The 23,940-nt window shown below is 43.1% G+C and overlaps 1 protein-coding gene across 1 annotated transcript in view; it reads right to left on the bottom strand.

The window, feature by feature from the left end:
* Positions 1 to 23,940, bottom strand: part of CAMSAP3 (calmodulin regulated spectrin associated protein family member 3) — an 85,896-nt gene that overhangs the window by 11,088 nt on the left and 50,868 nt on the right. Inside the window, exons 2-5 of the mRNA XM_066593349.1 lie at positions 19,732 to 19,985; positions 11,534 to 11,662; positions 10,285 to 10,368; positions 1,987 to 2,125 (exon numbers count right to left, since the gene is read on the bottom strand). Of these exons, the coding sequence (XP_066449446.1) occupies positions 1,987 to 2,125; positions 10,285 to 10,368; positions 11,534 to 11,662; positions 19,732 to 19,985 (606 nt within the window). The remainder of the gene's footprint in view (positions 1 to 1,986; positions 2,126 to 10,284; positions 10,369 to 11,533; positions 11,663 to 19,731; positions 19,986 to 23,940) is intronic.

The raw sequence follows: 23,940 nt of genomic DNA, 5'->3' as shown, positions 1-23,940 counted from the left end.
GGGGGTAAGCTATGATCATCACCTATTGTGAATGCTGGATCCTGGGTAATCTAGATATATAGGTGTCACCTTATATTGTAATCCTGCCTGTTATAATGAAATGACCGCTGAGAAGTTTCCTCTACAGAACAGGAAGTGAAAGTGTATTATCAGACTTAGTGATTTGTGTAAAAACTGCAGTATTTCAGGATTTTCTTTAAATACAGATCGTGACATAGAACATAAAAAACTAAAACTAAATTACCAAAATTCTTCACTCATGCTTGACATATTATATAAATAAATAACGGTTTTCTGATATTTTCTGATCAAGCATTCGCTTTAAGGATTTACGGCACAGGAGTTCCGCGATACAAACAAAATACCTGCTGGTGATCACAGAATTCCACGGTCTTCATTAATACTATATTAATGGAGACCTCATGTGGCGTAAATCTACGGCAAACAGAACATGCCGTGATTTATTTCCCGCAGAATTCCACAGGTGAGCATTTAAAAGGCAGAAAGCTATTCGGTTCAATAGGACCCAATAGCTGCGGAATTCACGCGCGTTTTTCCACAACGGGAAACGCATAGCGATTCCGTCTGTGGGCATTCACCCTAAGTTGCATGACTTTATGTTAGATGCACTGGAGCATTAAAAAAATGTTTCAAAAAGTGTTCTTGCCCTTTAAAACTGATATTTTGCTCTTAGAATGTCATTGTGATCGTTATAAAGAAATGATCCTTCCTAATCATGACAAAAAAAGGGACTGAGGTCACTAAGTTTTTTCCTAGTTTTCTTATCCATGTGTGAACTGGAGCCAAAAACAGATAAAAGTGGCCATCTGGTTTTGAGCAAAATTCTGTCCCAGGACCATAGGCAGAGGGGGTACAATGGTAGTGTTAGACTGCCAGGGTACTATACCTGCTCTAACTGGCTAGAGCTGCTCATATGATCAATGCTGGCCAATCAGATGACAGTGCACAGTGTGCAATAGGTAATTAGAAGTTTGCAGTGGCCATCTTGAACAGCCAAAAATGGGATCTGGAACTGGCAGAGTAGAACAACTGTAGGAAAATCACTTTAACGAGTTCAACGGCTCATCATCCTTAGTATCTGTACACGTTTTAATAATACTTTAATATCTTGGCTCCTAGTGATATTCCATAACTCCTAATAGAGATAAAGCCCCTTTAAAAAAACACATCATTCTTCTGGGTCCTTATATGGATATTCCAAACCACATGGCAGCCTGAGACACCAAACCAGTCAAATGAGCTAAAAAGTTGTAATTTTAATACCTTGTGACATTTATCTTAAGTGCAGAGGTTAAGCACCTCACCAGTAAATACTGTATATGCCATTTAATCCAGTGTATTCATGCCTATTTCTGTCCTCCATTACTACCACTGTAGGACAAGTATTTTATATACACTAAACCAGCAGGGGGTGTCAGGGGGTTGGGAGCTCAGAACCATGCAGAATGGTTAAATACAATTCTTAGCTAAAATATAGGCTACAATGAATAATGAGGTCCCAAGCTAACCAAAGTGTAAGGTATTACAGACATCAACCACACTCCCCTTTTTTCAAAAATGTTGAGTCATAAAATGTGTCAGATTTATTATTAACCCTTTTCAATCCAAATTGTATCCCGGTTTTCCTAGGGGGCTTACTCTTTTTCTGCCGTTATACAACAGCGCTATCTGCTGGCTGAAGCCAGTACTGCATGAGGTGACACGTTGGATAGGCTCCGACAGCAGAGAGGCTGGCAATATATAGTAAGAGAACCCCGACGGGCGTCTTCCAACATTGGAGCAGTACAACCCTAAATCATAATGTCTTCAGAGGTCAGACAGTGGATTGGAAAGGGTTAAACCAGGCACCATTTTTTGGCACAGTCTAATAAGTCTAGTGAATGGCGATAAATATATCATGCCACACATGCCATTATCTCACCCATAATCGTCATTGCTATAAATGACCGACTCAGCTCTACTCACCCTGCAGTCTGAGCTCAGCTGGGCAGTAATAGTGGATCAAAGAAGCCAAAGCGCTCCCATTAGACAAGTCTCTCAAGGATGATACAGATGTAAAACACGGTGTCTGTCTGGAGAGAGCTTTGTCCTTTCGATACCGGATCTAGCGGAGAAAATGAGGGAGGGGAAGCAGGATTAGCAAAGCACACTGAACAAGCGGCGCCGACTGCGACACAGTGCATAGGGTCTAAGCGTGTAAAATATACTAAATATGTACATATAGAAGCTACTAGTGTGCTATCAGCTAGCCCTCTCCATTGTTCTATACAAGGCTTTACACAAGTGCAGGGTGTGGATGTGGGAGCCTGTTTTATGACAACTCCCATAACAATTTAAACTCTAAGTGTGTGTGCAACAAAGTCATCATCGTACAGATTACAGGCCGGCGTGTGAACAAAACATGCAGCCACTACAAGGGTGTGTGCACAAAACCAATATACATTCAGCAAGCTGCATAAAAAATTACATATAAAAGAAAAAAATATATACAACAGCATACGAAACTGGCAAGACTTCATTTTGGTAAAAGGGGTTAATGAGACATTTACAGAAATAATAAAAAAAACATTCACAAAATCTGTTTTTCTTCCTTTTACACTTGTTCGTATAGAGCTCACAGTCCTATTATAGCTTGGAGAAGATGGTGAGCGGGATACAGAGTCGGTTCATTGATAACATTTCTAGTCGGCCATAGTAAGAGTATCTTGATCAATTACAGGGTTACAATTTATCTTAATATTGAAAAACATAACTAGGAAGAGACCCCAAAAAGTTGACCTATCATTCGGCCACTAAGGGTTGAACTGGCCCACCAGAGTAACACAGGAACGTCTAGTGTGCTTAAGTTCTGAAACAATAATAGGTCCTAAATATCCAGCAGAAGAGAAGCCTACTTGGAGAGGACTTTAGAGCCAATCACTTATCACTAGGGTCCATTTTTCTGCAATGTGTCCTGTGTGTATGATGATCTCGACAAAGATTACAATGCAATTAACGTTGTATACAGAACACGTTCATCTCCTCTGGTGGGTCCAAGAACCTTAAGTCAACTATTTAAAGTCCATGGAGATGTAGAAGAGTTCTATGAGGACTGATAGCCTCCATTAACTAAATGGTGCGAACTACCAACATTCTAAAGTTATATATAGAGAGAAGCTGGTAGACCCTGGAAAATACCCATTTACAAAGCCAGTGCTTGAAATCACCAACTTTCCTTAAAAGAGGTTGTACCAAGATAAAAATAGGGCATAAATGTGTATTACTCATAGGTTAGGTGATAAAAATCTAATAGTTGGGGGTCTCACCACCAAGATCCCTACCATTCCCGAGAACTAGGCTCCCATGTCCCCTTTTCTCATCACTGTGGGGATACTTCTCCCACCCGTGGGGACAACATAATGAATGGAGTTATGGCCACACATATGTGACTACTCGATCTCTGGCATCTCCAGCAGACTCACTGAAAATGCATGGAGCAGCACCCAATTATATGTGTGGCCATAGCTCCATTCAATCTCCTCTTGACTGCTGGGGGCTGCAGCAAGCCCCCACTGCAGAGGATGAGGGACATAATACCCCCAATTATCAGATTTTTATCATCCATCCTATGGATAGGTGAAAAGTGTATCCTTGTACCACCAATTTTAGCAAACCTAGACTATTCCATGTCTCCTTGTATTGTGTAACTCAACATCTTGGCTTGACCATAATGAAGATGGTCATTATTCAATAGGCCTTCATGCCAGTCTCAAGCGCTAATGAAGAGTCAGTTGAAATCACAGTATGACTAGCTTTAAGAAGTAGCTGCAACTCCAGAGTTGTCTTCTGTATCCAATGCTGGACAGATACAGCCTGAACCTATAAGTTTGGTCAAGACATGGCCATATGGGTTGTGTTGATTGGTACCATCTGCTGCCAATCATCAGAAGCTCTTCATGTAAGAAGTCGATCAATATTTAGAAAAAAAAAAATCTAATTGATAAGAAATAAACACCACACGCCTTTTATGTGCAACTACCAAGATTTGCTTTCTCAATGTAAGAAAATTAGGGGGTTCCAAAATGGGCACATGTCTAACCAGCCATAAGTGCTAAAGAGAAGTCTTCCCATTATAGCAATTCTAGCAACATAATGAGACATACATAATGATAGGACCCATATTATATCATAGTCTTAGTGGGATCCATGGGTGATAATGAGTCATATTACTGTGGATATTGGCTCCAACAGTAAAACAGTTAGCATCCTCATCCATTCTTAAGCATGTAAACTGAGATATCATCATCATGTCTGCAGTGGTACCAGGTCACCAGATGGCCTGATCCTGGGATCACTCAAGAATGTGCCAGCCAAAAGGAGATGACATACTGAGACAATGCAAAAACAATTATCCAACACGTGTCAGATGTCTATATTAACAAGACTGGGGCGGCAGATGCGTTCTCCAGACATTGGCACCAACTGCAGGAGACACAGCTAAAGCCATAATCACCCAGCATTAGATAAGGGATTCTTCCTTCCAAAAAGGTCCAGTATTTTACATTTGGAAACCTTAAACTGTATTTCCATTGGTTTAACCATTTTGTCTAGAAAGAACAAACATTTGTATCATTCACCATAAGACCAACCTTACCAGCCAAACCAAGAAAGCAAAAGCCTTGAAGCTCCGGAGCCCAAAAGCAAAATTTGTAATGACACCTACCATGTGTTATTTAGATTATGGTCATCTTCTGAAGCAGCTTTGGGCCCAACTCAAGCTCAAGGGCACAGGCATAACCAATACCTCTGTAACCCCACTTGAAAGGATGTGATATATTAGGACGCTTTTAGAAAGAACAATTATCGTTCAAATGAGCAAAAGTGAACGATAATCGTTGGTCTAAACACGTGCCAACAATGAACAAGAACAGTTTGCTTCTCGGTCAATGTTCATTTTATGCAGGCACAAAAACAATCATTGGCTCGTTCACTTATCAATTGGTTTAAACAGCAGTCGTTCAGGCCCTCTCATTCACTAATATAGCGAATATGAAAGACTGAAAGATATTGAACCATGCGCCTTTGAACGAGCCAATGATGATCTGCCTGTCTAAAAAGGCGGCACAAGTGAACGAGCTAGCGATGAGGTCACTCGCTTGTTCAAACGAGAATCGGCTTGTCTAAAATGACCCGTAGACTAAATTGAAAACACATTGACCTCCCAATGGTAAAGGTAAAGTACCCTGATGCAAGCACCAAGTCATGACTGACTCCTAGGGTGACGTCACATCGTGACATTTTCTTGGCAGATTGCTTTTGCTGGATGGTTTGCCATTGCCTACTCCAGTCCTCTTTACCCCCCAGCAAGCTGGATACTCATTTTAATGACCTCGGAAGGTTGGGAGGCTGAGTCAACCTTGAGCCGGCTACCTGACCCAACCTCCCAATACCAGATGCCAATTAAAGGGCTATGCCTTTCTATTCTCAGATGCAAAGTCAATAATGGCCACTAGGTGTCCTCTTACCACTATCAATATTTTTGAAATGGGCCAAAACCTAAACGAGGATTTTAATTAATTTTTGTTTTGAACGACGTAGTAGAAAAGGAAGAAATACAGATTTGATCCAAAATAGAGAAGAAACTTATATTAAAAAATATATATATTTTATAACAAACAAAAATGAATCTTTGAATTGTTGGTAATGAGGGCGTGCACAATACGTTACCACAGGAGGCTTATTCCCAGACTCCTTTAAACAAAAAGCGATGGCATGCTAAACGCAACGGAAAAGAGCAACGGAGAAAGTCAGGGCAGCTTCATATCAGAGGGAATGACAGAGACAGACAGAGAGGCTGAGCAGTAGGGCCTACAGCAGGAATGTCCTTTCCTTGGGTAACAACTACACTTGTCTGGCAAAAGTAGCAATATGTAGTTTAATGGAGAAGGAGGTGGCAAAATGGCCACCAGCCAGATTGCAAATAAGAACTCCCACAGTCAGCAGCTCATAAGCGATTTGCAATTCAGAACCTACAGGAGATGATTACCTGCCATTTAATTTTCCTTACAACTTGCTGCTTAGGACAAAGCTGCAATCTGTGACTATAATTCAGCTACAGTGTTTAATATAAAGTAGTCTGGGACACACCTCCTGTCTGCTTCCTCTGCAGCCTGAACCAATGATTAGACAAGGGGTGTGCCCTAGACCACCTCCAACTCAGCACTCTAGCTAGACTATAATCACAACTCTGTCCTAATAGATCTGAGCAGCGAGTAACCATCTCCTGTAGGCACTGACTTGCATATCAATTTTGAACTCCTGAATAGGGGGTCAATTTATCCCATTTCTGCCACTCACAGGCATTCAGGAAGCCAAGATATAAGGTGATACTTGTTGCGATCCTCCCATTGTCCTGGTGACTGAGACATGGAGGATACAAGGTGGTCACTAGAGATGAGCGAGTATACTCGCTAAAGGCAATTGCTCGAGCGAGCATTGCCTTTAGCGAGTATCTCCCCGCTCGAGACTGCAGGTTCGGGTGCCGGTGCAGGGGAGCGGTGAGTAGCGGCTGTCAGCAGGAGGGAGCGGGGGAGAAGAGAGGGAGAGAGAGATCTCCCCTCCGTTCCGCCCCGCTCTCCCCCGCAGCTCCCTGCCCGCCGCCGCTGCTTAACAAAAATAGCAACTCTGAACAGTAAGATATAAAATTTTTATATAAAATTTAAAAAAGTTAAAAAAAAAAAAAAAGATCACCCAACACACCAATGTTTTTGAGGTTTCTCTATATTGCAGAGATATCTAAAACAGGTCTACAAAAAAAAGGGGGACCCTACTAATTAATATCTCATCTCTCAGCTTCCCGGATACCTGTACATATAAAAATGAAAAACAGGGGAGATAAAGACCCTGGGTACAGGGGCAACTACATTTTCTTACTTTGGGTGTAGCAAGGTTCTAACTAATGACAAACTTCATTCTCAATGGTGCACTCGGCCAATTATCATGACACAGTCAACAGAGCAAAAGCATATCAGTCGGCACAAGATGAAGAAGCCACAATCCACTGTGGTTGGCAAATCGGTATATATTGAGAAGCCTTTGAACATATTGTGCATTAAATGGATTACAATATACAAAACTAGGATGGCTTATACCTTGACCAAAATGTTTAGCACCTCAAAGTTCATTTAAGAAGTGAAATGTTTTTATAAAACATTAACAATCATTAAGTTATTATCACAGATTCTAAAAGTCCTAGAACACCTTGAAATAGAGAACCACTGTGTAGAACCATGGGAGAAACAGTCATGACCATGCCAACTATCCCATATCCAGCGCACAGTCCTGGTTTTCAGTTGCTGTCACACAACAGTCTCCATGGAAGCCTAAAGATCCCCATTAACTATAGGCCTAACCAGGGCTTCAAAATCTCCTGGGTTCAGTAGGAGCCTTCATGCATGAATTTTGTGGTTCTTTGCTTTCTCCACGCAACTGTCCCGGCACAAGAGCGTCATCATAAATTGCTTCTACTTGGCATCATTTCTTTGAGGGAAATAGAATCTACATTTGCGAAGCCTGTAATACTAAAGCCCACATGTAATTTTTTGGAATGGTGGAAACTGCTATATCGTTTGCACATTTTATAAAACTCTTGTTTGTGCCAAGATAATGGTTAGTGAACTTCGGTTCCGCCAGTTCGACAAACTTCTGCAAAATGTTCAGTTCAGTCCGAATTAGTTCAAACCAAACCAGAAGTTTATCAAACCCCCAAAAACTGGTGTAGAACACGGTCTAGGAGTCGTAAAAGCCCTATATAAGCCTCAGAAAGTGTAATACAGGGCATTTATGGTGGTTGTTATGGCTGTTGTCCAATGTTCAAAACTTGTGTTGAATGAAGCCAACCAGTAGAAACCTGTTTTGGGTAGAACTTTGCTAAAAGTTCGGTTCGGGTTCGGTTCCACTGGTTGGGTTCACTCAACACTAGTACTACGTTGCATGGGAAGATCTCCAGCTAGCACAGCTATGGATAGCACTACTACAGGGATGTGTGGTACAGTGACAAGAAGTGCTCTAACGCATCCAATATCTGGAACAATTTTGGGCATCATTAGGCCTGTACATATATACAGAGACACAGTATATTCATAACTATTCCTATTTACATGCAGAGAAACGTTGAAGTGGAATTCTAGTATACATGGTGCCATGTATAATGTATAATGGACAACATGTAATACAATGTTGTGTTGAGTCCTTCAAAGAAACTCGCCACCAGGTATGAGCACCATAAACTAAGTCATTTATAGTATTGGTATTCTCCTAACTTATAGAGCAGAGATGCGTCCGCAACCTCTGTAATCCCTATAGCTCCGTCTCAAAGGCTTACGGTTACTTGATTGTTCACAAAACTAAAATTTCCTAAATAACCAGTATTCCCTGACGAAACACATCAACAGCAAAAATTACAGAATTTTTAGTTAATGAGAAAAATTAGGCATTTTAATAGCGTTATGTTTATTGACATTTCATGATATGTGAACACAGGACATTGCTGCTTTAAGCCCTTAAAACTGCACCAGCTCTCTCACAAGAAAATGGGTTTACAGAAAACAAAGAAAAATTAAAGTAAAAAACATGCAGCAAAAGGGCTAATCCAGTCCAAAATATATTTACAATCTCTAGCAGCATCACCTCTTAAACCATTACACTTATGGGATGTTAAATTAATCAAATATTTCTAGTGTAGGGCCTAAGAGGGGAGGCGGGGTGCAAAGGATTCTGGGATAGCAGCTCCATCGGTTAAAAAAAATAAGTCAAAAATGGAAAAAAAATATAGGATGACATACAGACAGACATGAGCAGATGGATAAAATGAGTGATGAAAACTGACACAAACGTAAAAGTAAGGTGAAAATATTACTACGTTAGGATAGCAAAAAACAAACAGTATAAAAAAAAAAAGTTTAAAGTTTTGAATGATGAATGAATTAAAGGGAGTTTGAAATAACCATTCAAGTAAAAAAAAAAAAAAAGACCAAAAAAACCCAAAACTATAATAATATAAAATCACATATCCCACAAGCCTTTGCTAATAACGCAGATCCAGTAGCATTGCACATGCATGTTTTTGGTTAAGAAAACTGAACAGAAATAGGCCTTGACTGGTAGCGGGAAGGTACGCCAAAACAAGACTCATAACTGGTACATAGGACTAAAAGGGTCAGGAAACAAGAAAAGCCACTTACAGGGACCAGCTTCCAGTACCAGCGGGAGGGGCACTGGAGAGAAAGAGAAAAATATGGAGGGATGGAATAACAGAGAAACATATAGGATAGAAGAAATAAAGGGCATCGTAGAGAAGAGAAATAAGAGGACAATTAAGAAATACCCGTTGAGTATGCACTACAGAGGCATCCATTTTGTTTCAACCCTCTGTGGCTCCATCATGTTTTTGAACAGATAGGCTACATTCTCATAAAGACTACATTGGTCAACAAAATGGCTACCTCCGGTGTGTAGGCAAGGGGGTATAGATTAAAAAAAAAGGAGGGAACCCTAATGCACAGAACGGGGAATGGAATATTCTCAATAAAGAAAGCTGCACAAAATGAGAGCAAGAGTAAGATGGTGCATCTGAGGATAGAGAGAAGAAAGAACAGAGAAGGAACCTAGCCCAAAATGAGATGGAGGAGGGCCAGTGAGGGTAGAGGAGATAAAGACCAGAGAAAAGAAATCATTGCATTGATCATGTTAAACAGGTTCAGAGTAGAGATGAGCAAGCATACTCGAGCGAGTATTGTCCTAAGCGAGTACCTGCCCGCTCGGAAGAAAAGATTCGGGTGCCGGCGCGGGTGGGCGGTGAGTTGCAGGAGTGAGCAGGGGGGAGAGAGAGAGATCTCCCCTCCGTTCCCCCCGCTTCCTGCTCCCCATCGGCACCCGAGTAATTGCCCTTAGCGAGTATGCTCGCTCATTTCTAGTTCAGAGAAATGAAGAGGTTAAAAATTTTGAATCAGTCTAAGGTCATCCTATATTAGATACTGTCCAATGTTTTCAGATATCTATATAGAAGCAGAGAAGATTAGCTTTATCTTGAATTTTGAGAAGCGTAACGAGCGGGAACATATAACAGACTAGACCGAGTATACAGGCTCTTTATAAAAGGAAGGGTTCATTAGGAATGTTGGCCAGGTATCACAATAAGAGGATCAACTCTACAGGTGGAACAGATTAAGTAGAAACTCTAGATACAAACTATGAAGCGCATTCAGATAGTTTTACTCTGCTTACCCCGGCCTGGTTTTGACCCTCTGGGGCTGAGAGCTGCTTCCGACCTTGTTCCCTTTCGGATTCCTCCAGCAACTGGCGATTTATCTGTAAATAGGGATGTAAATCATGAGCACCAGAAATAATGAAGTTGGTCTTCATTTGAACACCAAGTCAGAGCAAATTTGAGCTTGGTCAAGCAATAAGCACCCCATATACAGCAATATAAAAAAGATGCGGGCCATTAGGACTACTCTTTAACCTTTTCCAATCCAACTTGTATCTTGGTTTTCCTAGGGGCTTACTCTTTTTCTGCCTTTATACAACGGCGCTATATGCTGGCTAAAGCCAGTACTGCATGAGGTGACACATTGGATAGGCTCCGACAGTAGAGAGGCTGGCAATATACAGTAAGAGTACCCAACGGGCGTCTTCCAACATCGGAGCTGTACAGCCTTAAATCATAATGTCTTCAGGAGGTCAGACAGTGGATTGGAAAGGGTTAAAGGGGTTGTCCCGCAGCAGCAAGTGGGTCTATACACTTCTGTATGGCCATATTAATGCACTTTGTAATGTACATTGTGCATTAATTATGAGCCATATAGAAGTTATAAAAAGTTTTTTACTTACCTGCTCCGTTGCTAGCGTCCTCGTTCCCATGGAGCCGACTAATTTTCGCCGTCTAATGGCCAAATTAGCCGCGCTTGCGCAGTCCGGGTCTTCTTCTGTTCTCAATGGGGCTCCGTGTAGCTCCGCCCCGTCACGTGCCGATTCCAGCCAATCAGGAGTCTGGAATCGGCAATGGACCACACAGAAGAGCTGCGGTCCACGGAGGGAGAAGATGCCGGCGGCCATCTTCACCGGTAAGTATAGAAGTCACCGGAGCGCGGGGATTCAGGTAAGCACTGTGCTGTTTTTTTTTTTAAGTCCCTGCATCGGGGTTGTCTCGCGCCGAACGGGGGGGGGGGGGGGGGGGTTGAAAAAAAAAAAACCGTTTCGGCACGGGACAACCCCTTTAAGTGCATTTGTCACCTTTCTTCTATAATTTTCCAGCCCTGTTGCCAACACCATTGCCCAACAGGGACAATTAAAAAGGAACTTAAATTCATATTGCGTAGTCACAAATTTTAGGGCTACTAAAAGTTTGCCAAAATCTGCCTTTTCTTTCCTATGTACAAGAAAGAAAGGGGCAGCCATTATATGCACAAAAAATGGCAGTGGGTAGTCCTCTTCCAACATTTCCTTACATAACATAATACATATATCTTTTTACCTTATCAACCCAAGAAAGTAGTTTAACCTCCAAGCCTCCCACTCCAGGCTCCTCGGTGGGAGGAAGAGACTCTGAGCAGTGATTTGAATATACAATCATCATGGAATCAATCACAGAAAGATGAGTGGCCTGGAAAAAGAGAAGGGAAAAGTTATATGTACGAAACACCGATTTACCCACATGCTTCAAGTGAAGATCAGAGAGTCATTCTATTAAGACAGTGTTTCCCAACCAGTTTCTTTATAGATTTACTTGTGACTCTCGAGTTGCCCTTTGCAAAGGCACAATGATGCCAAGGATATCAGAGAATTGATAAAACTTGGCATAAGGGTTGAAGCCATATTCCTGCCAGTAGACACCAAGTTAATCACCATATCACAGTCTGTCACCAGATCCTGGGTCACCATGAAATAACTGGCATAACATTTAGCACAACAGGCAACCATAGTGTTACTGGGTAATCAACTGCTATAGACCGGTTGGGGACCTTTGATTGAAGACTTGTCTTAGTCCCACGTTTACAAAAATGCATGGATTCTGATGTCAACGATCTCTCAAATTAAAAAAAAAAAAAAAGTCTTCAAAAATCATTCCTTGCCAAAATACAAGCCTTAAAGGGGTTGTCCCGCGAAACAAAGTGGGGTTATACACTTCTGTATGGCCATATTAATGCACTTTGTAATGTACATTGTGCATTAATTATGAGCCATACAGAAGTTATTCACTTACCTGTTCCGTTGCTAGCATCCCCGTCTCCATGGTGCCGTCTAATCGCCCGATTAGACGCGCTTGCGCAGTCCGGTCTTCTCTGTGTTGAATGGGGCGCTCGTGCTGGAGAGCTGCTCCTTGTAGCTCCGCCCCGTCACGTGTGCCGATTCCAGCCAATCAGGAGGCTGGCATCGGCAATGGAACGCAATGGGGGGGCTATTGAAAAAAACAAAAAACGTTTCGGCGCGGGACAACCCCTTTAAGTTTCAACTGTAAGGATCCTAACTAGAGATGAGCGAGTATACTCGCTAAGGCACATTACTTGAGCGAGTAGTGCCTTAGCCGAGTATCTCCCTGCTCGTCTCAAGATTTGGGGGCCGGCGCGGGTGACGGGTGAGTTGCGGGGGGGGGGGGGGGGGCAGGGAGAGAGAGATCTCCCCTCTGTTTCTCCCCGCTCTCCCCCGCCCCCCGAATCTTTAGAGACGAGCCGGGAGATACTCAGCTAAGGCACTACTTGCTCGAGTAATGTGCCTTAGCGAGTATACTCCCTCATCTCTAGTGCTAACCACATGCCCACCTCAAACTGGTACCAGTCTTATTGGGAAACCTCCTCCTTTTGACCTAAGCTTTACCATTTTTAGCTTTCCCATTGGCCACCTTCTTATGCCTTTAGAAAGACATCATCATAGTTGTATTTCATTGCGCAGCACAGGGCACCATCCAACACAAAGCCAGCCCTGATATATTGTTTTATTGAAATACCGAACCTAATGTGGAAAGGAAATAATTCCCAATATACAAGGACATTAACATCTTGATGATCTCTATGGATTCATTTTTATAGCTAGGTGACAACGGATGGCCTCATTCCTTAAAAACCTCATGACTAAAAGGAACATTTGAATATTATTGTTCCTCGTTAAACCAAGAGCAGTATTACTATAGTACATTTCTATTTGGTTACACATGCTACATTCACACGAGTTTGCTTGAAAACGGTCCAGCAAATTGCAGGGGAGAAGTGTAATACCATATAATCATGTCAGGATTTGTGGGTAGGCCTAATAGGCCCGGGCCTGCTCCGACAGAACACTGGTGGCAGCAATCTAACCATGCTTTCATCGTTAGATCATTTTGTTTGTAAGCATGCCAGAGGAAAAATCATTATTATTATGTTTATCTAATCAAACAAATGTTGTAATTGTTTAGGGAAGATTCACCCGTGGGTGTACCTCCATGGATATTAGGGACTTGAATGAAGAGTGGTAGCTCTATCAGGGTGAAAAAAAAACAAAAAAAAAAACACATTACGACAGACTCTTTGCTCTTATCCAGAATATATATACACTATTCCCCATTAGTCAAATCATTCTAGAAGGAACACGTCTATTTAGCTCTGACTAAAGCTGCTGACACGCATTAGACAGCCATTGGCAGAACACCCGTTTGGCCAACGGCTATTCTTCCGAATTCCCACACATATGCGAAGTATGCTTGGAATGTGTTTGCAATGGGGAGCAAAGAAAGGATTAGGGATATAAAAGTCAACATGCCAAATTATTCTTTGGGACACACCATATACATTATTTGGTAGGTACGTCCAACTTACATTTAATGTGTATGGACACCTTCAAACATTCTGTAAGCACCTAAGACAAAAGGCTTAAAGGGGTTTTCCAGGCAAAAACTATTGATGGCCTATCTTTGAGATAGGTCATCAATAGTTAATTCCCAGGGACTGGTCACACAGGATATCCAGCAATCAGCTGATCATCTGGCCCACTGTCAATGCAGCAGGTTGACGTCATCATAGGGGTCAGGAGAAGAAGTCCCATAGCTGGGCTTCACTCATTGAAATCAATGGCAGCTGAAGCAGCCATTAGCTTCTGGCACTTCCGCCTCCAACACTAGGGTTAGTTGTGAAAATATAATAAAAGGCTTCAGCTCCCACTAACTATAGTGGAATCGAATCCCAGCTTTAGCACTTCCTGTTCTGACTCCTTTGACAACACTCAGCTGATCGCCGGGGATCCCAAGCCATGGGACCCCAGCAATCAACTGATCATCTGTCCCACTGTCAGCGCAGCAAGCTGACATCATCATAGGGGTCAGGACAGGAAATGCCATAGCTGGGCTTCACTCCCATTGAAAATCAATGGGAGCTGAAGTGGTTATTAGTTACACTTCCATCTTCCACACCAGGATCAAATGTAGACGTGTAAAATAGGAGTCTTCAACTTCCATTGATTTCAACGGGAGTAAAGCCCAGTTATGGCACTTACTGTTTTGACCTCTATGATGACGTCATCCTGCAGCACTGACAGTGGGCCAGGCTGATCGTCAGGAATCTCAAGCGGTGGGTCTGCAGCAATTATCTATTGATGACCTATCCTCAGGATAGGTCAATCAATCGTTTTTGCCTGAAAAACACCTTTAAAGTGATCCTCTGGTTTCAGGACAAAATTCTGTCCTGGAACGAGTGGAGGTGGAAGGTATATCGCCCTGCAACAGTTCTCTGCCGTCTCTCCAATCCACTGGTTCCCGGTACTGTTTTCGACCATCGAAGATAGCCAACACAATCTGCAGACTAGCTAATCCTCATAGTGCATTGGTAGTGTTAGACTACTAATGCACTGTAACTGTCCTCGGATTGGCCTTAGCTGCTCATGTGATCTGCACTGGCCAATCAGGGAGCAGTGAATTAGGTAGTTAGAAAATGATTAGTCACCCTGATTGTGGTGTTGGATGCTAGTTTTCTGAATTGTACAATGGGACTGTCCTTAGCGGATTGTTGGCCTGGATCAAAAGGGTGATCTATACATTTTTTATTACAATACAATTATACTTATGCCTTGCATTACCATACACCATATGAAGGTATCAATAGAAGGTATCCCACAAGGCAGGTTTCTGCTATGGTAAATTACCTCCTGGCCAAAGACAAAACAAACCCAAGATGGTCACCTATTCTGAAGATAGGTAGGGAGGAGGAAAGCAACAATGGATGACCTTGAGACTTTTACAGTATGTTTTTGTATTACTTGTAACTTTTGTACTCCGTGTATTGTAATAGGGAATGCATAGATCACCCATATGAACCAGGCCAACAATCGGCTAGGGACAGTCCTATTGTATAATTCAGTAAAATAGTGTACAACACAAGAGTCAGGGTGGAGCAGTCATGGCTGGCTGGGAAAGCAAATAAGTGACTCAAATGCCATGAAGGAGAAGGGATAAAAACAACTTTTATCAAAAGTAAGATACAAAGTTGTGTGCCAGTTTCTCCAAGGACAAAGAGCCCACTACAAGTGATTTCTGATCTTGGCAGATGCCATCAGCACAGAATGAGGCCTTTGTTTACCTGACGCATATACAATTACTTGGACTCTTTGCAGCCTTATTTTTTTTTTTAGGTGGAATGAAAATCAAAGTCCGGTATTTGGCTCAACCTTTTCTGTAAAAGCTATTAAATGACACGGACTCTATTCACATCTACGTTGGAGTCTCTGATCAGAGCCGCCGATGCAGATCTGGCATGAAACGCCGGATGAAAAATTCGTGCATGCAGGACTTTTTCGTCCGGTAAAAATGCCGGAGAGGTGCAGAAACCAAATGGACCCCATTAGACCTCATGTCCACTAGAAAAATACAATCCGCGCAGAATCTGCTGCGGATTTTCTCTAACAATTTTATTTTTTTTCATGCGGATATCCGCACCTATTGCTAGCATTGTGATAGCAATGAGGCCGATCTGTGGGAAATCCGCATTTTTCTCCCGCGCGTGAAAAACACAAATCTATTTAAATGCCATCCGTGGGTGCAAAATTCAATTTAATTGATCGCGGATGGCCAATGATTCCCTATGGGCAAAATTGAATGCGGATTCCGCAGCGAACATGAGGCCTTCTAGTCAGTAGGGTCCATTTGGCACCACTTGGTTCTATTATGAAAACGGATTCGTTCATCCAGAGAATTCCATATTCCTGCTCCCATGAATGTGAATTTAGCCATATTCACTCAGTTATAAAATTCACCAATATGTTACTCCATGGAGATACAGAGAGCACATTTACCCCTTTAGCACTGCCCATCAAATCAGTGGCCCTTCACTTAGGTTGCCAGATTTCCAGTAACAGAACCCCCTGAGCAGGGTCTGCTTTTCATTCTGAAGGTTACTGACGGTAATTCACTATATGTATCTATAATGTATCAGACTAGGTCTATTTTTGAAAAGCAGTTTTCAATTGATCTTCTGCATTTGAAATATTCCAACTCTGCAGCTGCTATAACGCCGCACATTCATCCATGCTCTTTCGCCCAGCCAGTGACCTAGGGCACTCACTGCTACGGACACTTAGACTTGTCCTAACTTTCCTCATTTTAAGCGGGTCTTAAAACTCATTTCTTTATGGAGGCTTATATCACACACAGCCACAGTCCATGACCTGTACACAATCTGACCTGGTCACATATCGGATCGGTCTGGTCTTTGGGTTGCTCACATCACTCTGCATTTTATATCCATGTTGGCTCATACACTTACTAGTGACCGATTCATGTAAATTTAGATTTCCCGTGCCAACTCGAGTTGCTGCCTGCCAGTAAACCACCGGCCCAGCAGGTAGTTTAGTCTAGAAGCTGGCGCCAGTATAATTACCTGGTGTGAGCACCTCCGGCCGGGAAGCAACCACATCATCAAGAACTATAACTCACGCTGAAGTTCCAGTGAGATGCCACTACAAAATGGCACTAAAAGGGGCCCTAAAACTACTGGGGCCACAGGGAGGAGGCACCAACACTCCTAGTGGGGGCCACAGAGAGGAGGCACCAACACTCCTAGTGGGGGCCACAGAGAGGAGGCACCAACACTCCTAGTGGGGGCCACAGAGAGGAGGCACCAACACTCCTAGTGGGGGCCACAGAGAGGAGGCACCAACACTCCTAGTGGGGGCCACAGAGAGGAGGCACCAACACTCCTAGTGGGGGCCACAGAGAGGAGGCACCAACACTCCTAGTGGGGGCCACAGAGAGGAGGCACCAACTACTAGTGGGGGGCACAGAGAGGAGGCATTATTACTACTGGAGTCACTGACAGGCAGAACTATTACTACTGAGGCCACTGGAATAATGGAGGTTAAAGTGTGTCATAAGTCACACCCCTTTTTACATTGGCCAGTATTTTTTTTGGTCGATAAAGGTGGCAACCCTAGTGCCAACACTAACACTACAAAAAACTACCACTCTACTCCTCCCATGCCATTTTGATTGTAAGCTCCTTGGGCAGGGATGTCTCTCCTTCATTTCATCATCTCATTAAAAGTTCATTAGTTTTGATTACTTTTTTTTTATTTTTAATACGACTTACTTATTACTGCCCCAATTGAGAGTTACACCAGCATAGTGTACAGAAAAGCTTGACTTTTAATTTTGTCAAGAGGGCCTACTAGTAACCATTCATGACGAACATTACAGACACTCCTCTACCCAGTCATCTACTCACCGCCCTGACTTCAATGGTTTAGATTACACAGGTTTACTTAACACTAGAAGACATGGTCATTACTGTCTCTCTCAATTGGTATATGTATCCATCAGCAAGTAAAGTTGCATGCAGCGATGTGGAGAGCACGAGAATGACTCATGGGAAGACATGACAGGCATAAAGCAAAACTCCAATGGTCCAGCATCCCCAGTTTGATGGCAGATTATTGAATTTTCAATATGGGGTTATTCAAAAAGAATGGCACAAAAGTAAAGCCAATTTCTTCTTACATGAACTGACATATAGCAAATAGAATGACAGAAAGAGAAGAACTCTTCAAGTTTTTAATGCAGCTTACAGATGTTCTATATAGGCACCGTTGGTGCCGTTCTAGACAATCTAGAAGAACACATCATCCGCTGTAGTATGATCGATAACAGAGATATGCCAGAATGTGTCTGTGCAGAACTAGGACTATCAACTTGACATTTGTTGTGTCACCAGCAGCACCAAAATGCAACATCTGTAAGGCGCAATAAAAACTTGAAGAGTAGTTCTCTCCATTAATGTCAGTCTGGCTGTTGTATGTCACTTCATGTAGCTTTTACTTTTTCACCATTCTCTTCAAATCACCCTCTATATTGGTCATCCTGACACTGGAATTACAATAGTCCAGGACATTAAACTCAAGGCACCCTCCTCCCCAAAATTAGCACTCCAACATGTAACCAGCTTTTCACCCTGACCACCATATGATTAGTCCATCAATAGGATGCAGATGGCGGAACCCCTTTTCTGACTACCCGATATACTATGCACAGTGTACAAGACCCCATATGATGCCCTGACAGATCAGCACTAGTCATGTGGGCAGCACTGGTCAATAAATCAGGTGTAGTGGTCTTAGACTAATGATCCATACTAATACACAGGTAGTCAGAGAAGCTGGTGTGGCCATCTTAGTCTGTCCAGGTCCGGAGAGTCGCTTTAAGGCACTCCTAGGGCACGAATGTTCCATTTGCGCATACATTGGTTTGCCCAATTGGCACTATACAAATAAAAATAATTATTATTATATTCCAGTGATCAGCAGCACATCTTCCCGTGTAAACATGGGGATGTGCTGCTGACAAATGCCATTTGTATAGGGACAATGGATCATTCGTCCCCAAACCTAGTGATCGTCCACCTGTGTAAATGGGCAGAGAATCAGCCTGCATAAAAGGGCTTCTAGATGGTCAGAAAGATTGGCCATAGAAGCGATGATCAATGGTGTACCAGGTTAATGAGGGTGACTTCAAAAGAGTTTCAAAACTAGACAAATATTGCCCAAACTATCATTTCCTGCTTGCTTCCATATTAGTCGGCAGCATATGCCCCGATTATACGGGGAGATGTTCTGCCAATAAAGAAAGACTTTTATGCCCATATAAAAGATATAATCAGCCGACAAAGGAGCGTTTGTTTGGTAGCCAATTGCAGGTATAGTTACACTGACCAAAGGCTGAGGATGTTTGGATGACCTTTCGTTAAGCCAGTCATTGGCCCCTGTAGAAGAGCCTATACAGGGAAAAAGTCAAGCAGATCCTTATTACAAATGTACATTTTTTTCCAAAAAAGACTAAAATGCAGTGATGTACCCATCAGAGAAAACTTGGCACAAAACAGGTAAGGGGCACTAAAAATAGTTTCTTCTGCTTGCTTTAAGACGGTTATAAAGGCTACCTACAGCGAGAGCTCATTGCATACGGATATATACAGCTCAATTAGGTTTAATACTAGTTGTATACATCCATATGCATTTAGCTCCCCCTAGTGGTGGCTGAAATTTTGTCATTTACAGTTGATTTAATAGAATTTATCCTAACGCTATACACATTTATACCATAAACCACCCCAGTATGATAAATTGGTTCTTTATAATTCCAAAGACCCATAATCTTCACCGCTTTAAATTCGCAGGATTACTAGTCATTAGGGTTAATATTTAAAAAGCCCAAGTTCTTACCATACGAATGGGCTTCTCCCTTAGGTCACTAGTCTTCACAGGTTCTCCCTGGTGTACAGGAGGGAACCCCTTCCGTGCCAGGAGGAGTAGCAGGCCGGCATTGTCCCTGGGAGGGGAGTTGTCCTGAGGCAGCGCCCGGCGGTATGCTCTGCAGTACACATCAGCGGATAACAGGAGGCTGATCACGGCTGGCTTTACATGCTCCTGTTCATACTGGTCCGTGTAGCAGGGCGAACACAGTTCTTCTGGCACTTCTGTAATACAGATAATAGGCAGCACAAATCAGACATTTTTATTCTGTTCCTTTCTATTTTATCATTATATGGCAAATCACTCTGCTTTTCCATAGAGCCAAAAGACAAATCTGCCACCCACATACCTCGGTCCAATATTACTGCATTACAAGTTACATTTGCCATTGAGAATACTGGGAAACTGGGTAGCAGCCCATGTGAAAGGAGTATTAGTGGCCACAACCAGCATCCCCTCAGACAGATATCACTGTTACAATATGATGGAGGACGACAACTTGGAGAACATTTAAAATCATAAATGAAGGCATATTACATAGGAAGTCAGTGTGGTTGGCCTTAGCCATGTGCAACCCATGCGGTTGCCAGGTAGATGTAGACTGGTAGTGATTGATTCCCTTAGCTCCACCTGGTGAGATGATCCCTTTACTGCTCGAGGTAGCATCTTGTGGAGCTACATGAATTATCCTCTTCCTGACTCAGTCTCCTGCCCTCTGATATTCCGAGGTGCCATTTTTAGCACACACCCTCCTCCCTCACCTGCAACACAACTGCTTAGTTCTGGTGCTGTATTTATGTTCTGAGCCTGGTTCTGGTGCTGTATTTATGCTAGGTGTCTTATTCTGGTACAGTATTTATTCACCAAGCTATTCTGGTGCTTTCTAATACAGGAAGACTGTAAAATAAAATCGTTTTTATTCACAATATGAAGGAGGGGGGGGGGGGGAGGGGGAGTGACGGTATAAAAAAAAAAATCCACACTCGTTGCGATCTAGTCTAAGGTCACCACTGGAAGTCAGTATGCAGCACCTTCATCACCATACTGTATCATGCCGTACAGCTGCAGTGAGTATACAACATACATCACGCTCAGCACAGACGCGGTTAAGTACCAGGAATTTATAATCCCATCGGGCTTTATACAATACAGAGCAGAAAACTGTTGAAAGAGGATAATGAGAGTTACTGATTTATAAACCTCATTAAATACTAAACCACTAACACGGGACAAAGGGATCTGTGCTACTTAGGAAAAGCAATAAGAACAAAACAAAATACTCCGGTGTCACCCCCTACAGCCAGAAATTATACTCAACATATCACAGTTAAATCTGCTCTGGAGAAAGCTGGGTCTTCTTACAGTGTCTGCATCACGCCAGGGGCACAACTATAGTGGGTGCAGAGGATGCAGTTACACCCGGGCCCTGGAGCCTTACAGTGCCCATAAGGTCGCTCTTCCCCATATGAGGCGTCAAGTAATACGAATGAAGCATTATAGTTGGTATCCCCATTACAGATTTTGCATTGGGGCCTAGCAGCTTCCGTGTCACCCAGCTTTCCCCTGAATGCTAAATCTGGTCCGATATACAGAAAGGGACAAACCATGGAATAGATGAAAAATTATATTCAGTGTTGCATCTTTTTCTTAGAAAGCCGGCCGACTAACCTATCCCCCATTATTACAGCAGCATCACATTGGTTACCCGTCAGCCAGCTGGTATATGCAGCAATGTGTAAACTATTGAATACATTAAGAAATCCTTTTCAATTTTTTTTTTATTTATTTTTTTATGTTACATAGGCCCCCAAAAAAGTAGGGTGACTACCAAAAATACAACCATTACAGCACTAACCGTGGTTGTCACTTCTGGAGAAACAACCGTCAGCCTTTGGGATGGTAAATCTGCCTTGGTATATGGAAATAGGCAAACCATTACAGGGGTTGTCCACCTGGCTATTAGTGTATCTTGAGGCCACCGGAAGCTAGAGGTTTGACAGGGAGAACGCGGCTTACACCCCTAGCTCCTGATTGGCTCAAGACGGGAAGGTCCTAGCTGCACAGTGTGCGTTGATTATTGCCTGGGCTGCAGCCTTAGCCTGAGGGTTACTTGTCTTCTTAGGCGTAGATTATTAGATGTTAATGTTGCCGTTTTTAGGTGAGCATTAACATCTAATCATGTAAGGCTCCGAAGAAAAGTAACCCTCAGGCTGAGGCTGCAGCCCAGGCACTAATCAATACACACACAGGCGCCGCAGCGATTCCAGCTGTCAGGTCTGTGCCACACTAATTGCTGCCTCTGTGCTCTCTGACGCCCGTTCACAGCTCCCTAGTCTTTCCACAACAGCAGCAAGCTGCGCATGCGCTTCACCGCCGGGACAACCGCCCACCGTCTGTCCGCTGCATCCCAGCATACGCCTGTCACCTTCGTGCAGACCGATGCCTCAGGGCTTCATAACGTCAGCTCCCCCGCTCTCCGGTCCCAATTGCAGCCGCAGGATGCGCATGTGTTTTGCCACCAGCTGGTCTGTGCTGCGTCCCGCTAGCCATCCTAACATCCTTCATGCTGGCCGCTGGTTTCGGGCTCCATTAGGTCGCCCCCGCCTTCCCTCCCCACGTTCCCCTCAATTCTCCCAGTGTGTACAGAGCAGGAAGGAAGGGTATAGCTTCTCCTTGGGGAGAGCACCTAGAAGGTGTGAGGAGACATATAAGGCCATTCAAGCTCTTCTGGGAAATTTATGCAAATGGAAAGATGGAACAATACCTCTACAGCGCCACCTATTGGAAGGCAGCATTCCTGTATGTCAATATCAGACATTTTAACAATGACTGGGAATACAAGGCAAAGCCAACAGCAAATAGCTGTACACATTGTAGGAGCCCGGGGTGGTAACAGCGCCCGATGAATCCAAGACAGGTTCAGGAGGGCTGATCAACCAGAATCAGGAGGGCTGATCAACAACAGCGTAGAGGTGGACAGCACCCTTAATTAATAACTGAAATATTCTACACACTGATTGGAACTTCCCACCATGGAAATTAGACCCACAATTCCGGAGTGCAGCATAAAATCATGTGACAGTTTTTCTGTGGGTTAGTTTCAAAGTGAAACCACATTAGATGGGAAAATCCAGTAATCTGATCAACTTCCAACAAGTCCTGGTCATCATGGGTGCTAGACTAGCCAGGGCCAGGATTTCACTGCCAACCTTGTGGGGGTTCTCATGCAACGGTGTGGAGAGTATGCAGAGAATAGCGCGATCAAGGAAAATATCCAGCAAAAAGGGATCCTGTGGACGTTACCCAGTTGACACCGAAAGGGGTCAGAGGAGGATGTTAGGAATTATTCTGATGAAGAGGAGCAGCACGGTAAGCAAGTTATAGCTGAATACAAAGCGGGTGCTTCAACTAACGTGTGTGAATGCACAACTCGTCGCTCTTCAGCATCGAAGGACTATAGCAGCAGACAACCAGTTCCAAAGTTATTACTAAGAGAAACAGAAAGACGAGACTCTAAAAGGGTTCCTATAAGAGACAGTAGGGTGATGAGCAATAAAACCGCCATCACAACACTAACAGTCACAAAGTTTTGCCAGACTCCCGATTGGCACATCGGCCATGGTATGAAACAATGGAAGTTTGCCTAGTAGAACATCCAGAGGAACTGTAACTATAGAAATAGTGGTCTCCCAACTTTCCCAGGCACGGATTGGACATCAAGAACTCACGTTCACTTTCGGTAGAACGACACAGGTGACGGCACATGACAGCCGTTGTCGTACATGTACTTTGCCTATCCAAATAAACAGGAATGAAAATAAGAGTATAGTCTGCAGCCCAACTAAACCAGTTTTCCCGGAAGAACCAGTTCGATGACGACTTCTTATTTTAAGCTGCTCTTTACTCGTGTGACACTTTGTCAAGCTCAGTCGTCCTGGAACAAATATGGCGCACAGTACATTTCACCCATTACCATTTTTCACACCTTCAGAAGCCGCAGTTTACATTAATGACATCCAATAAATGTAATTTATATATGTACCTCCAACATCTCGGATATAGATAGCAGCAAAGCTTACTGGCGAAGATGCTGAGGACTGGAGGGGAGGGGTCAGGAAGAAAGGAAGTGACCAGGGGTTAGGGGTGGAGTTAGCAGGGTTAGAGGAAGAAGAAGGAAGA

Source organism: Eleutherodactylus coqui, chromosome 2 (assembly GCF_035609145.1).
Source record: "Eleutherodactylus coqui strain aEleCoq1 chromosome 2, aEleCoq1.hap1, whole genome shotgun sequence".
Classification (NCBI taxonomy): domain Eukaryota; kingdom Metazoa; phylum Chordata; class Amphibia; order Anura; family Eleutherodactylidae; genus Eleutherodactylus; species Eleutherodactylus coqui.
This window is presented reverse-complemented; position numbering and strand designations above follow the sequence as displayed.